Source organism: Oryctolagus cuniculus, chromosome 1, assembly GCF_051225735.1.
Source record: "Oryctolagus cuniculus isolate XC-2025 breed Fujian yellow rabbit chromosome 1, ASM5122573v1, whole genome shotgun sequence".
Classification (NCBI taxonomy): Eukaryota; Metazoa; Chordata; class Mammalia; order Lagomorpha; family Leporidae; genus Oryctolagus; species Oryctolagus cuniculus.
This window is the reverse complement of record NC_142867.1, coordinates 226,116,671-226,131,742: the sequence shown is the minus strand read 5'-3', so window position 1 is coordinate 226,131,742 and position 15,072 is coordinate 226,116,671. Positions and strand designations below refer to the sequence as shown.

General features: G+C 53.5%; 1 protein-coding gene across 10 annotated transcripts in view; it reads left to right on the top strand.

Annotated features, from left to right (window-relative positions):
- TTLL11 (tubulin tyrosine ligase like 11) overlaps positions 1 to 15,072 on the top strand; it is a 271,165-nt gene that overhangs the window by 203,675 nt on the left and 52,418 nt on the right. For 8 of the 10 annotated variants that reach the window (XR_016211618.1, XM_070056342.2, XM_070056346.2 and 5 more), the window contains one exon: positions 8,491 to 8,736. The exons of the other annotated variants lie outside the window; for them this stretch is intronic. Coding sequence is in view for 7 of the 8 variants with exons in the window: in XM_070056342.2 (XP_069912443.2) it covers positions 8,491 to 8,736 (246 nt within the window). In the remaining variant the exon portion in view is untranslated. The remainder of the gene's footprint in view (positions 1 to 8,490; positions 8,737 to 15,072) is intronic. 10 annotated transcript variants of the gene reach the window in all.

Here is a 15,072-nt window from a genome sequence, read left to right as displayed (position 1 = left end):
GCTTCTTCTGGGTCTCCCACGCAGGTGCAGAGGCCCAAGGACTTGGGCCATCTTCCACTGCTTTCCCAGGCCACAGCAGAGAGCTGGATCAGAAGAGGAGCAGCCGGGACCCAAAGTGGTGCCCATATGGGATACCAGCACTGCAGGTGGAGGTTTAGCTCACTATGCCACAGCTAAGCCTCCACCTTGCCGCTGAAGTGACTCTCAGGTCCTGAGGGTAGCACTGGGCCCCAGGGTTCCCTTCTCCCCAGTTCATCATTCTGTCAGTCCCAGAGGTTAGGTCCATTCTCGTTCCCCTCGTGTCTAACAGGAAGCTGAAGCTTCTGGCCTGATGTCACTCAGCTCACAAGTGGCAGAGCCGGGATTCTAACTGTGCCTCCATCCTCTCGCACCCCGAGCCCACGCCCCAGGCAGCGTAGCAAGGCGGAGTGAGCAAGAGGGACATGGGTGAAGACGCTCGCGCACAGGGCAGAGCGTGCTGTGTTGGAAAAGGAGCAGGCTGGGAAGTCTGTGACACGAGCTGGCAATTGCTTCATCCGGAAAATGCGAGGGCTGGGTCCCTGACCCTTAACAGCCTCGCCCACTCTGCAGGAGCGAGTTCTGGGTCTGCGAGAGCCCGGGTATTAGAATAAGTCCTCCAGTTTGTCCTTTTGTTAACGTGTTGCCTGGGCCCCACGGGAAAATGCTCCCGCAGCCACCCCAGGCCCCTGGCTCTGGGAACTCACCCCCCCACCCCCGCCCTGCCCCACCCCAAGAGCAGGCAGAGACCTGTTTGCTCCAGTTGCCTGCCGTGTGGGCCTCCATCAACAGTGCACAGTGCCAAGTCCTGTGAGCCTGTGACTATGAAGTTCCAGACTGATTCGTCCAGCGGAATCACACTGAGGTCGGCCACCAGCCCCTGGCAGGTGCATCTCGGGCTCCACAGAAAGCCTGTGTTCTGGATCCCGAACAATGCAGTTGTGTTTTTTGCACAAGGCTTAGTCTACGTCGGCTCTCACCTGTTCTCCCTCTAAAGCCTCACGCTGCCCACACAGTCGGGAGAAGGTCTGTGAGCACCCTGGGACAAGCATGACAGAGTAGGAAGCGTCTGGGCTCTGAACCCACAGAGATCTGGGTTCCAACTTAATAGCCGAGTGACCCTTGGAAAGAAGGTCTCTGAGATCATTGTTCTCTTTGATAAATGGGACCACTTACACGGATTGAGCATCCCTTATCTGAACTGCTTGGGACCCGAAGTGTTTCAGATTTTGTTTTTGTTTTGTGGGGGGGAGTGTCTGTTTTTGTTTTTTTATTTTGGACTATTTACATATACAGTAGTAAGCTATCTTAGAGATGAGACCCAAAATGTAAAAGCAAATTCATGTATCTTTCATATACAATTTATACACACAGTCTGAAGTTAATTTCATTCAGTATGTGTAGAAACTTTGGTCATGAAGCAAAGGTTCATGGTTTAGAATTTTCTGGTTGTGATGCTGTCATGGAACAGCTCCCAGAACTGGTTGGAGGTGTTGCTATAGAACCCCCAAACTGAGTCTGCTTGCCCAACACCCCAACACGCAGAAAGCCAGGTACTGGCACGGGGCCATGAAAGGAAGGAGGCGTTTATTGCACTATGAAGAGCAAGGAGCCAGGCAACCACCTAATTCCCAGGCTCCCTGGGCTGTCGGGGTGAAGGTTCTTATGGGGTGGAGCTGGGATGAGAAATGTATGTTTAGTGCATTTCCAGGTTCCTGATTGGTCAGCAGTGCTTGTGGCCTTCTCCTGATTGGCTGATGATACTGTGTCCGTTAGGGAATTTTTATGGGCTTCAGTCAGTCTGGGGGCTACTTGCAGATGATAGGTAGTTTCTGCCCCGGGGCCTGGAATTTCTCAAAAAGGAACTCCTGGAGACACTACCACCCATGGAGGTGTCCTTTATTGCAGAAGCAAACGACCTCCTAAGTCTGTGGGTGGAACCTCGCAGGGCCGGCTGTACCACTCCCTCACTGCAGTAGTTAATTTTAGCAAGTCGTTGATTTGCTATCATGGAGGCACTTGAAGCCAAGGGAGGGAGACCAGGAGACAGGGACCTGCTGGAGGGTATCTAGCATCTACATTCAGATTTTGGGATGAGGGGACGCTCAACCCCTAATACCTAATCACAGGGTCATTTGCCCAGGCCACCTGTGATGCTGCAACTAACCTGCCTAGCTGTGCGTGTGTGCAAGCTGAGGTTAGCAATGAGGACTGCGGGGCAAGTATCAGGCGTAGCAGTCAGGTGGCCGCTTGAGATACCACATTCCACATCTGAGTGCCTGGGTTCGAGTCCCACCTCTGCTTCTGGTTCTGGCATCCCTGCTAATGCTCCAGCCTGAGAGGCAACAGTTGATGCACTCAGTACTTGGGTCTCTGCCACCTACACGGGAGACCGTATATGCTCCAGCCTGGCTCAGCTCTAGTCATTGCGGATATCTGGGGAGTGAACCAGCAGATGGAAGCCCTCTGGCGCTCTCTCTCTCTCTCTCTCTCTCTCTCTCTCTGCCTTTCAAATAAAAATAGATTCATTCAAATCGAAAGAAAGATGTCAGAGCCTACCACCTGAGTTTCGATTCTGGCTTGGTTCCTTAACTGTAAACTGGAGGCAAAAATAATAACACCTTCTGCGTAGGGTTTTATCAAGATTATGTATTTTATAAATTGCAATTTCTGGTACATGGTAAGTGCTAGCAACATGACCCCCGCCCTGACCCGCCCCTGCTGGGATCTGCTGCTGTTGCTGTTACCTCGAGAAAGGGGTCAGATGAGGTGAAGTGACCAGGCAGGTGGGAAGGGGACAGGTGGGAGTAGCCCAGCAAGGGTCTGGGTCTCACGGGGCTTTGAATATCCACCAAAGGTCCCCCTCCCCCATTCTGGCACCCTCCCTTCAGATTGCACAGCAGCTCCCACAGTGGCTGAAATTTATCAGACGACAGAGCCGGGCTGCACAGCCGTTTGGTTCATTTTTAGCAGCCTCGTCCTCCGGCTCTTTTAAATTAGTCGCGAGGCTAATTTCAGGGACTTGTTTGGTGCACGGGTAACACTTCCTCCAGAAACGCGGGTGCAGTGCTGTGCATCTGAAAGCCCCCGGTGACGGAGGGGACACATCTCGGCCCAGCCAGCCACGCCGTGGGGGGGCTCCACGGCCTCCCCAGCTGTCCTGCCCAGCCTCGAGGTGGTCTGGGGACATGATCGGGGGGGGGGGTGGCCTCTCCTCTGCCAGCCCCCTCGTTCAAGCAGTAGCTGCTAAGCCTTCGTCACAAAGGGCCCTGGCGTCAGCTCCTGGCCCTGTGCCCGCTCCAGCTGCCCTACTGCGGGTCTCATCTGCCTTCACCCGCATCAGTGCCTCTCAGGCTTCAGCCTGCACCAGGACCCCCCGCGGCGCTTGCTGAGACAGTTTCCGAGTCAGTAGGAATGTGTGTTTCTCCCAAGTTCCCGGGGGGTGCTCGTGCTTCGGACCCGAGGCCCGTGCTTTCAGAACCACTGACCTAGACTTTTCCAGTAGCTTCTTGCTTTCATCCGCTCTGCCCCTCTCCACTCGAGTGCACAGCGCAGGTGGATCTGTTCACCTTTACCGTGTTTCTCCTCTTGTCCTTCCTCCCCTCAGCATCCATTGCCAAGTCCAAGCACCCTTCTCTGACAGCCGAGATTCCGGAAGTCCTAGACGCGTGCTGGCTGCCTACTCATACCCCCCTACCTGTTCCCCTTCACACACTATTGAAATCATTGTTGATCTGTACATTGTGACTTCCCCCACTGGGCCATGTGCCCCGGGGAGGTAGGGCCTGTGTCTACTGTGCACCTGTTATCAAGGTTCCCGGGACACACAGCTACTCCGGAAGCGTCTGATGAATGGAAGAACGATGGACGGCATGCCTACCCAGAGATGGAAATTAGTTCTCTTGAAAAAAAAAAAAAATCCAAGCAGCTTCTCCAAAACAAGAAATCGACCTTGCTCTGTCTTCCTCCCTGCTTTGTTAATGTCTGGAAATATGAACAGGCTTATACACAGGGAGAAAGGTGCCCGGTTTGATTTCAATCAAAGAAGCACAAGGACTAGCAAGCCAAATTGGGGGGGGTGGTGGAGGGAGACAGTCCCAAGTGTAAATCCTGATGCCACACTGATCGGCTAAGTATTCAGCCCAGCGGGGCCTCACGTTTCCAGTCTGTAAAGTGGGAATATTCTCTACGTACCTCACAGGATTGTTAGAAACAAGTGAGGCAGCACAGGCTGCCTGGCATGACGCACCGTGGGTCCCCAGTAAAGGGGAGTGATTTTTAACAGTTAGCTTTCCATGCAAAATAGAGCTGAGTGGCTGTTCACAGGAGAATTCCATTTTATTTGAAAGGTGATAACAGATACAGCATCCCAGGATTCTTCCTCCTCTAATGAATCAAGGATACACCAAATTCAATCTTAAAAAAATGATCTCGAAGGGCTAATAAGCTTGATTTATATTTTCTGTACCACTCACTTTTATTTCACGAGCCCGACGTTTTCCATTAAAACGCTATTAAGAACAGAAAGGATTTCACGGTATTTGTGACGGCTTGGATCGCCACGTGGTAACTGCAGCCGTCCCCAGCACAGATACCACTTCTCGTGGCTTCATTTCCTCTTGTGCATCAGCTAATGTTTCGTGCCTCTTCCAGTTGAGTAAGTCCACTTCCCCCTGAACTTACAGCCCCGAAAATGCGCCCTGTGGCTTTGGCGCCCTTTGGTTGTGAGGCTATTCGTGGGGGTTCAGGAAGGGCGGGGCGGGGAATGGGAGTCACCTGATAAGTGCAGCTGTGAAGAGAGGTCGCGTGGGCAAGAACACAGGTGCATTCTGTGTGGCTCTCGGGCAGGAGGCAGAGCAGGAGGCTGGCCCTGGGAGCAGACTTCCCCTGACCTGCCATGGGGGTCTCAGAGGCGATGGGGTCCCCAGGCCACCACCTTGGAAAATGTGCTGATTAAATGATCCACTGGGGCTGCTGTCCCTCCCAACATGGGTTTATATTTCTTCTCTAAAATGATGTCATTATGAAAACATTCTGGAACCCGATGGAGGTGATGGGTACCCAACACTGAGAAAGCACTACATGCGACGTGAAAGGATTAAAATGGTGCATTTTGTGTTTTAGAAAAATGGCCTTGGAGCCAGTGGCGCCATGATGCAGTAGGTTAATCCTCTGCCTGCAGTGCCAGCATCCCATATGGTCACCGGGTCTAGTCCCAGCTGCTCCTCTTCCAATCCAGCTCTCTGCTATGGCCTGGGAAAGTAGTGGAAGATGTTCCAAGTCCTTGGGCCCCTGCACCTGAATGGGAGACTGGGAGGAGGCTCCTGGCTCCTGGCTCCTGGCTTCGGATGGGTGCAGCTCCGGCCATTGTGGCCATTTGGGGAGTGAACCAACAGAAGGAAGATATTCTCTCTCTCTCTACCTCTCAAATAAATAAATTTTAAAAATCTTTTAAAAAATGGCCTCATTGGACAGAAGGAGCTCCAGGGCCACCCCTGGCTTCAATGTTCTGAGCTCCTGATGAGTGTGCTGTGCAGGGCCCCGCTCGCTGGGCTGCGTTTAGTCAAATGCCAGACCCTGTAGATGCCAGATACTTGACGGAAGAGGAAGGGTTAATTACACCAGCGCTTAGGCTGAACGTGGACGTGTAGTGGCCCGCACACGAGAGAATGCTTGCAGAAAGAAACAGCAGTGCAGGAAGAAGACACTCGTGTTGGGACAGAAAGCACCAGAAGAGGGGTTTCAGCTCCACGTGATGCGATCCTAACTTTATAACAGCAGATGAGACTCAGCGGTAAGAGCCTCTACCTCCAAGATTACAGATGATTCCGCTCCTTCTACATTTCTCAGAAGGTCTATGAAGAGTATGCATTACTATTATGCTCTAAAAAACAAATACTTCTAACTAAGAATCAGTGACAACACTGAGGATTTCGTAACCCCCAGGGCGAATGGTGGTGAGTCGCAGTAAGATTCCCAGAGCCCTGGGTGGGAACTGATTGATTAGGATTCCCATTTCATCCGAGTGAGCCTCCGTCTCCCCGCCGGGAGCAGGGGTCTGGCCCCGGTGGGCCTCCCCGGCAGCACACATCTGGGGGCGGGCTCTGTTGCCTGGAGAGCCCTGCGGCGACGGCACATTTCCAAGTCTCCCCTCTGATGAAAACTTCCCGAGTGCTCCTACAGTCACTGATGGCCACTTCTCCGTCGCTGAAGAGCTAATTTCCACGCAGAGTGTCGCTTCCTCTCGTTCTGCTTCCTGTCACCTGAGCAGGGAATCACTTCACTTCACCCGAGAAGCCACCACCTGACAGTTTACCTGCTGTCTGTCAAGTTCAAGGTGAGGACGACAGATCCCTTGAGCCGAGCAGAATGGGGTCTGTGCCGGCTGGACGAGGGCCCGTTCTTGTCCCCAGATCCCTCCCAGCTGTTGATCCTCAGAAGGGATCTGCCTCTGTGCTGCTCCGGTTCTGTCCTCTCCTGTCCTTGCCTGGCGTCCAGACCCACTGAGCAGGAACTGTGAGCAGGCCTTCCGGAACTTTCCACTCCCACCAGGCGGCTCCCTCTTCCTAGAGACTGGCGTGGAGAGAGGGAGGGCCGTCTGGGCAGGGCTGTCAAGCCTGGTGTTTCTCCACCGAACTGCTTTCCCACGTGAAGGGGCTGGCGTGGCACAAAACATCTTAACCTTGAGATTCTCCCGGAGACTCACAGTGCCGGCTCAACAGATTCAAGAAAACGTTCCCCACGCACCCAGTGGGAGCCAGGTCCTGTAGAAAGAAGACTTGGACGAGATGCTGTCCATGCCTTCCATGAGAGAGGTTGGCATGGGAAACTGCGTGCTGCAGGCGTTGACGAGGGCGATGCGGGGGCCACTCCAGGGGGCACCCACGGGACACTGAAGAGCAGCACCTGTGTCATCTCAGCTGGCTTGCAAAGGGCTACAGCTGTGGGCCGGGGAAAGCAGGTGCACAGACACCGACATGGCCCTACCCGGGGACTGACGTCGAGCTTGTGGGGAGGTGGGAGTGCTGGGCTGTTGAACACAGAGAAGACCACGGCCTTGATGTTGAGTCTGGCACCAGGAGATGTAGTCCTAATTCCTTCTGGATCAGTTACTCAGTTGGGCATTTTAGAATTTTTATTCATTTATTTACTTCTATTCAATTGGAAAAGTGGAGAGAGCTCCCCTCTGCAGGTTCACTCCCCAAATGCACACAACAGTGGGGCTGGGCCAGGCCAAAGCCAGGAGCCAGGAACTCCATCCGCATCTCCCGTGTGGCCAGCAGAGGCCCGATGACTTGAGCCATTACCTGATGCTCCTGAGATACACGTTAGCAGAAAGCTGGAATCGAGAGTGCAAACCCAGGTGCTCCGATACAGGTTCCCAGCACCTCAAGTGACGTCTTAGCCACTAGGCAGTATTTACTGACCCTAACATGCTCAGGGCTGCATCTCGGGAGAGGGCTATACTTGGCCCCACTCTGGGCACCAGAGGAGCTGGGAAATGCAGCTGACCTGAGCGTGCAGAGAGAGGCGTTGAGTGTGGCAGGTGCCCGTATGGGATGCTGGTGTTGCAGGCAGCGGCTTTACCTACTATGCTGCAACACCGGAGTCAGCGTGGATGGATTTAAGGATGTAGAATGTTGGAGGCTGCAGCCCGGGCAAGGCTCGGCGAGGCCCGGGCAGGGGCTGAGCAGAAGGCAGTTCCGGGACTAAGGAGGCAGAGGTGGCCACGAAGGAAGGGGAGGTGTCGGCACAGACCCCGCTTCCTCCAGCATGGGGGACAGGAAGATGGCAGTGATGCGCGAGGAGACAGGAGCAGAGATGTGGGGTGAGGGGGGCCTGGGGTATGGTCTGGCGCTGGGAAGGGCATTCGGAGCCAGAGGTGGAGATCAGAGAGCTGTTAGCTGCCAACTGTCTTATCTATGAGAAGAATTTCAGAGTAAAATATCGAGACTAAGGAACCACTGGCCTATGCTCGTGTGCTGCCTGGGTTCCTAACAAGAAAACAGCTACACCAGAACACGTGATGCTTCTTATTCTGAGAATCGGGTAGCTGATGCATCTTTGCAAATTGTTCCTTGAGCCATGCCCGTGGCTTCTTGCCAGCCGGCAATGAGATTTTTATATTTCTTAATTATTCAATTACTACCCATAAGTAGGAGTTTGAAATCAAACCCAGACGGCTCCATGACGGAGTGCTCCCTAGAGTCACGGGCACAGGAAAAGTAGTCTCCCACACTGGGAAACCAGGCTGGCAGAAGGGAGGAGGCCAGCGTTGCCAGGCCTGGCTGGGCCACAGGTTCAAGGTCCGGCTTTGCTATGCGTGGGCTGCCGGAGCCCAGCGCCTCCCTGGGGTCAGGTTTCCCGTCTGAGGAATCACAAGCCCGCCTCACCGGGTTGTTGTCTATCTCTGACCTCAAGGACAGCACGCCAAGGCAATGTGCTCTCTCACGAACGCCTTGTGTGCCGCAGGTGCCAGCATCTTCCATTAGCCAGGAGGGAAGAGCCTGCGGACAGCGAGCAGACGGGCGCCCCCGACAGCAACAGCAACCCCGAAGCCCACCTGCCTTCCATCTGCCTCAAGCAGGTGTTCCCCAAGTACGCGAAGCAGTTCAACTACCTGCGCCTGGTGGACAGGATGGCGAACTTGTTCATCCGCTTCCTCGGGATCAAGGGCACGATGAAGCTGGGACCCACCGGCTTCCGGACCTTCATCAGGTCAGTGAGAGCAGCCCCCTCCTGCGGGCCCAGCCCCCACCGCCGGCTGCTCACCGGAAACCCGAACACCTAGTGGCCGGGGCGGGTCTGGCAGTGGTGACTCCTGTTTAGTGGGTGGACGGGCGAATGTTTGGATGTGACAGCACTCACAACCTCGTGTTTGTGGTTTATAAACAGCTCTGTCGGCCTTGAGGGAGAGCCTTAAACCCCCCAGAGTGGGGCGCACCTTGTGCTGTCCCCACGGTCCCTGGCCGTGTGCAGAGCGGTCGTGAAACCACAGCGGAGAAGCGCCGACGCGTCTTTCCAAAGTGTCAGTTTCAGGAAGGGAAAGTTAAATAATTCAGCTGATAAATAATTTAATGCATTTGTTCTAATACAAAAATAACGTGGCTATATTATAGAGTATAATACAGAATTTGCATGAATTTTAAAGATAAAACATGCCATAGCAAAGACATTGTATTTTTTGCTGCAGTGTGCACATTTAGAGGCACCACTAGGTTCCCAGAGGTTCCTGCTTAATTTGCCTGTAGCTGTGTAGCCCTAGGGCAGGGCAGTGACCACCGGTGACTGCCCCTGAGCCCCAGGGACTTCACCCCAGGAAGTCGGGATAAAGCCAGGATTACCTGTGTGGGGAGGGCTAGCTGAGACCACCTGGAAGACATCCATCTGCCCGTGGAGCAGTGATTATTAGCAGGTGGGCGCAGTGGGGGGTGGGGTGGGGACAGAAGGAGGTTCAGGAAGCATGCCAGGACGCGTGTGACGGGAGGGAAGAGTCCTCGTCGTCTGCAGCACAGCAGGTGTCTGTGGCCCCCAGCAAGCCACCCCCGTATCTCATGCCGACATTAGGCTTTTAGAGGCTCCCGCACGTGAAGCGATGACAAGGAGGGGAGCCCTGAACCCCTCCGATGTGATCAGTGCAGGTGGGATACATTTTTACTGAACAATCGCACGTTATCCCATAAATATGTACAATTAATCAGTCAATGTTAATCAGAGTTTTCCTAATGTTTAAGGAAATGCAAATGCTAACTTACCTGATTTGATCATCACACAATGAATACGTGTATCAAATGATCACACTCCTTCAATATGTACGATTAAAATACTGAATTTTTTTTTTTTAATTTCAAAAATTACATAGAGGGACCAACGTTAAGCCACCACCTACAACGCTGGCATCACAAATCCAAGTGCTGATTCGAGTCCCAGCTACTCGGCTTCCAATCCCACTCCCCGCAAAGGCTCCTGGGAAAGTAATGGAAGATGGCCCCAGTTCTTGGGTCCTGGGCCCCCATGTGGGAGACCTGGCTGGACTTACAGGCTCCTGGCTTTGGCCTGACGGAGCCCCAGCTGTTGTGTCCATTTGGGGAGTAGATAGAAGATCTCTCTCTCTCTCTCTCTCTCTCTCTCTCTCTCTCTGTCATTCTGCCTTTCAAATACATAAAATAAGTCTGTTTTTTTTTTTAAAGATTACCTAGAACCATCTGGTTTGAAGCAGTGGTCATTCAGCGTTAGCTTCTCCATACGAGGTTAAAAGCGATCCCTGGAATGTCATATAATCGTATATAAAACGCAGACAGACAGACATGCACACAGAGGGTCCTGCGCAGGTGTGGCAGGATGTGGGCACCCACGGAGTCTGTGCGGGACGGATGACTCTCCATCCTGTCCGCAGATGTGCCTTGCCACCACCAGCGCTCGCGTGGCTTGTTGCTTTCCTCCTTGTTGGTTTGCACCTCAAAGTGACCCTTTCGCAGTGTCATCCACTAAAGCAAATAATCAGAAGTCTTGAGTCAGAACCCATTTTTGTCAAAGGCTTTTCTCCAAATGCAGTTGATAAATGCTCGAGCTGGCCTTCTGATGTGCCAGAGAGGGTGGCAGACAGAAGCCGGGGCAGGTATGTCTGCCGATTCCGTCAGCCCGATCAGTGCTTGCCCGGTGATTTTCAGAAGAGTCTCGCGGTAGTTTGGGGGAGTGGGCTTGGGGGTGGGGTTGGGGAAGGAGAGCCGGGTGGACAGAGCTTAAGGGTCGGAAAGGTCTGACTTCAGAGCCAGACACATTGCCTAGCCATGTGGCTTCGGGCAAAAAAATCCCATATCTTCTCAGAATCTGCAGAATGGGGAAGGTGGCCCCCGCCTTGCAGGGCTGGTCATGAAGTGGAGACGCAATGGGAGGAGCCGGCACAGCATTCGTGGAAAACGCAGGCTGTGAAAAGTCAGTGCGAGGATTGCAAAGTTGTTTGCACCAAGAGATCCTTCTCGCAACTGCGTTTCTCCAGAGCTTACCACGGCATTCCCTCTCATGTCGTAAAGCCCCCGGCCCAGGCCTGGTTCCGGAGCTGCTTGTTAAATGGAGGTCTTGGGATGCTTATGCTCTTTAGGCAATGGCAATTTTCAAGAAAGTCAACAGGCACATGGAATGATTCGCCCTGAAAATACTACTGAAGGTGATACTCTGAGTCACATAGGAACTGCATCTGGCTTTTAAGAAGAGATATCCAGCTGGTACCGCGGCTCTCTAGGCTAATCCTCCGCCTGCAGCGCCAGCACCCCGGGTTCTAGTCCCGGTTGGGGCACCAGATTCTGTCCTGGTTGCCCCTCTTCCAGTCTAGCTCTCTGCTGTGGCCCAGGAAGGCAGTGGAGGATGGCCCAAGTGCTTGGGCCCTGCACCCGCATGGGAGACCAGGAGGAAGCACCTGGCTCCTGGCTTTGGATGGGTGCAGCCCCCGCCATTTGGGGGGATGAACCAATGGAAGGAAGACCTTTCTAAAAAATAAATAAATAAATAAAAATAAGAAGGGAGATCCATCTGCAAATGGTGCACATACAGTAATTTTCTCACCCAGGACAGAAAATTTGGCAACGGGGGTTCCAGGGCTGGTCAAAGATTCTGCAGTATGATCCGTGTCCCACCCATGGCTGCTCAAAATCCAGCCATCATGTCCGAGTTCCAGGCAGGAAGTAGGAAAAAGAGAGGAAGAGCAAATGCCTCTTCCGGATCCATTAGGACAAAGCCTGCCTGGAAGCTGTAACCAGTGACTTCCCTTTCCATATTATTGTCCACCACCACCTGTACGGGAAGCTGAGAAACAGAATTTCCCTAAACTTGGCCTAGTCCTGTTACAAACAGAAGAGACAGGAATAGACAGGTAGGCAGTCTCTGCCCCTGTGTGATTCCCGGGCCTTGGAATGTACAGAGACAGCTTAGTGATGGAGCCCCAGGCCACGAGGGCACTTGAGGCTCTGTGGGACCACGCAGGGGCACAGGGGGCATGAGGCGGACCAGCCACGGTGCTCTCTCCACATGAGGTGGTCAGGGACCTAGACCTGTTGGAGCAAAGGCAGGAACTCTGCCCCACCCCCACCCCCAGCCTCGGCACCATCACACCCAACTCTCCGTTCCAGTCCAGGGAGCCGGAAGGGATGGCTTGGCTTCCTGTGGACATCTTGGCAACCGCCGGGAACCCTGCCCCTGTGACAGCCACCCTGTTTCCACCTCTGGCTGCACACCTGGTAGCCACGGGACGTCCAAAGATAAATGGCGGAGCCCTGCCGGCCCCCGAGGGACTCTGGGTCTAATAGCACATGACGAACAAGTAATTCAGTGCCCTGCTTCAGCAGAGCCATGGGACAGTGGCCAGAGGTCTCCCTAGGGGGCTGTGGTCCGCGTGCCGGAAGTCCAGCAAAGGGGATGCCTGCCTCCCTGGTGGAATCAGGGCAGGCCCCCAGGAGGAGGCAGGGCTTGGACTGTTTCAGTCTGGAGTCTGTCAGGCAGCAAAGGGAGGGACACACAGCCCGGGCAGAGGCGGAGGGCCTACAACTGGAGTGCATGAGCAGCTCACGTTCAGAAGTCAGAACACGTTCATCACGCAGGCTAAAAGGGCGATAGACCTAGTCACACTCCCTGTAAGCTTGCCCTGAGAGTCTGATCCTCTGTTGCCTCCAGGGGGACCCTGGGCAGGATACAGCAGGAGGAGAGGGCAGGGCTGGGGCGAGCTGGGGGGCCACACCTGGGGTCCAGGCTGCTGCTGGGTTTGGAGTTTTCCGGAGAAGCTAGGCGTGTAAAGGGCGCTTTACTTTTTCATGTGAAGTCTCAGTACGTGTGTACATCTGAATGCTGGCAATTGAGAGAGTAATTCAAACGCACCGTGAGTTCCAGCAAAGCATGCCCGCCCCTCGAGGCCATCAGCGGGCGACCTCCAGCCTGAGAGCAGGGAGGCTGATGGGAAGAGGACGGCCAGGCTTGTCCAGGGTCCCAGGAGGAACAGCGTGCCACGCACGTCTCTCAGCCTAGACCGGAGCCAGGTGGCAAATATTGCTGCCGAGCTGGCTCCCCGTGATGGGCCTTGTGCATTCCCACCCCTTTGTTCTCTGTAATTAAGGGCATGTGCATGAGAACATGATTTTTGTGACCGTAAAGACTTAGGTCCTGCAGCCATCCATGGCCCAGTACTGTCAGTGGAGGAGGCGAAACCGGAGCAGGTGCGCAGGCGGCGAGCAGGCAGCCAGAGCCGAGGGGGGCAGACCCTGAACCCCCACCCCCAGCCAACGCCCAGAGTAATTAAGGATGCAGGAGGAAATGGAGAGAATACCGCACGACCGCTAATAGATTTTTCCTTTTAAAATGTACCGAGAAACCCCAACAGCAACTTAATCGTAAATGATGATATTCTCTGCTCCTAGATTTATCCGCGTCTGTTCAGGGTTGCCAGCTAAATTTAACACCAAGCATTTTCTCCTGCTAGCAACTCTACTCTCTGCTTTCCACTTCGGTTTAAATTTTGCTTCATTATGAATTAATAATATTTATGCCATATGTGAAATTGAACCAAATGCCCTTCTTAGGAGCACTTTGCAAAAGACATATTCGCTGGCAAGATCCACACTCCCTTCCCAGCTCCCACGCAAGTGGCAGAAGTTGAACTTGGCTTTCATCTCTTCTACCCACTCTTTTTTCTCCGAGTTTCTTAAAGAGAACTAGAGGGGAGGGGGGAAAATAATAAACACTCCAGTTAAATTTATTCTCAGTGTCCATCTCTCATAATGTGTTGCATAGATCAGCAGTTTTCAGAGTGAATTATGCTAATGCCCGTCTGGCCATATCCTATTTTTCTTTGTCACTAAGAAATGAGAACGAATGAACCATCATTCTCTGCCCAAGACCTGACTCTGTCTAATCAGCTTTTCCTGTCATTTCCTCCAGAGGCACATGCTAGTAGGACACACTACTGTACTTAAGCATCTCTTTTTTTTTTTTAATGTTTTTTATTTGACAGGCAGAGTTAGACAGTGAGAGAGAGAGACAGAGAGAAGGTCTTCCTTCCGTTGGTTCACTCCCCAAATGGCCGCAACGGCCGGAGCTGCGCCGATCCGAAGCCAGGAGCCAGGTGCTTCCTCCTGGTCTCCCATGCGGGTGCAGGGGCCCAAGCACTTGGGCCATCCTCCACTGCTTTCCCGGGCCACAGCAGAGAGCTGGCCTGGAAGAGGAGCAACCGGGACTAGAACCCGGCGCCCATATGGGATGCCGGTGCCATTTTAAATGCTTATTTGAAAGGCAGACTTACAGAGAGAGATCTTCTATCCACTGGTTCACTCCCCAGATGGCCAGAAAAGTCAGGGCTGGGCCAGGCTGAAGCCGGGAGCCTGGAACTCCATCCAGGTTCAGGGACACACGCACTTAGGCCATCTGCTGCTGCTTTCCCAGGCTCATCAGCAGGGAGCTGGATTGGAAGTGGAGCAGCCAGGACTTGAACGGGCACCAGTATGGAATGCTGGCGCTGCAGGCGGAGGCTTAACCTGCTGTATCACAACACCAGCCCCATTTTTTTTCTTAAATTATTATATAGTACTTGCCTGGTGTGGTGGCTTCCCTAAGAAATGGAAATGACCTCACTGATGCCTGGGCTTGACAGCTCTCTCTGCAGTAAATGCATTTCTCTTCTGCTCAGACCGCCCAGTGATGAATTTGGGAAAAGTCTCATGTATTTCGCCTCGGACACTTTCCCCCACGCTGCCTGTGTCGGGATCTGACCGACTTGCACATACTGCCTTTTCCTCTTCCACCCCCTTTTAATCATAAGGAGACATTCATTTCACAGCGGGTAGGGATGGGGCAGTTGCATTCTCTGAGCGGCAGTGTTAGAATGTTCTAGAACAGAGCCGTAAGGGGTCTTGCCTCCCCGTCTGCCACTGACTCCTCAGCGACTCTCAGTAGCACTAGGAGACTCTCCCCGGGGATGCGTCACCCTCTGTAGCTCGTGGATCAGAGCCGCCCTCCTCTCTCGCTGGTCACTTAGGTATATGATTAACTTTCACCTTACAGAAACCCAACTCC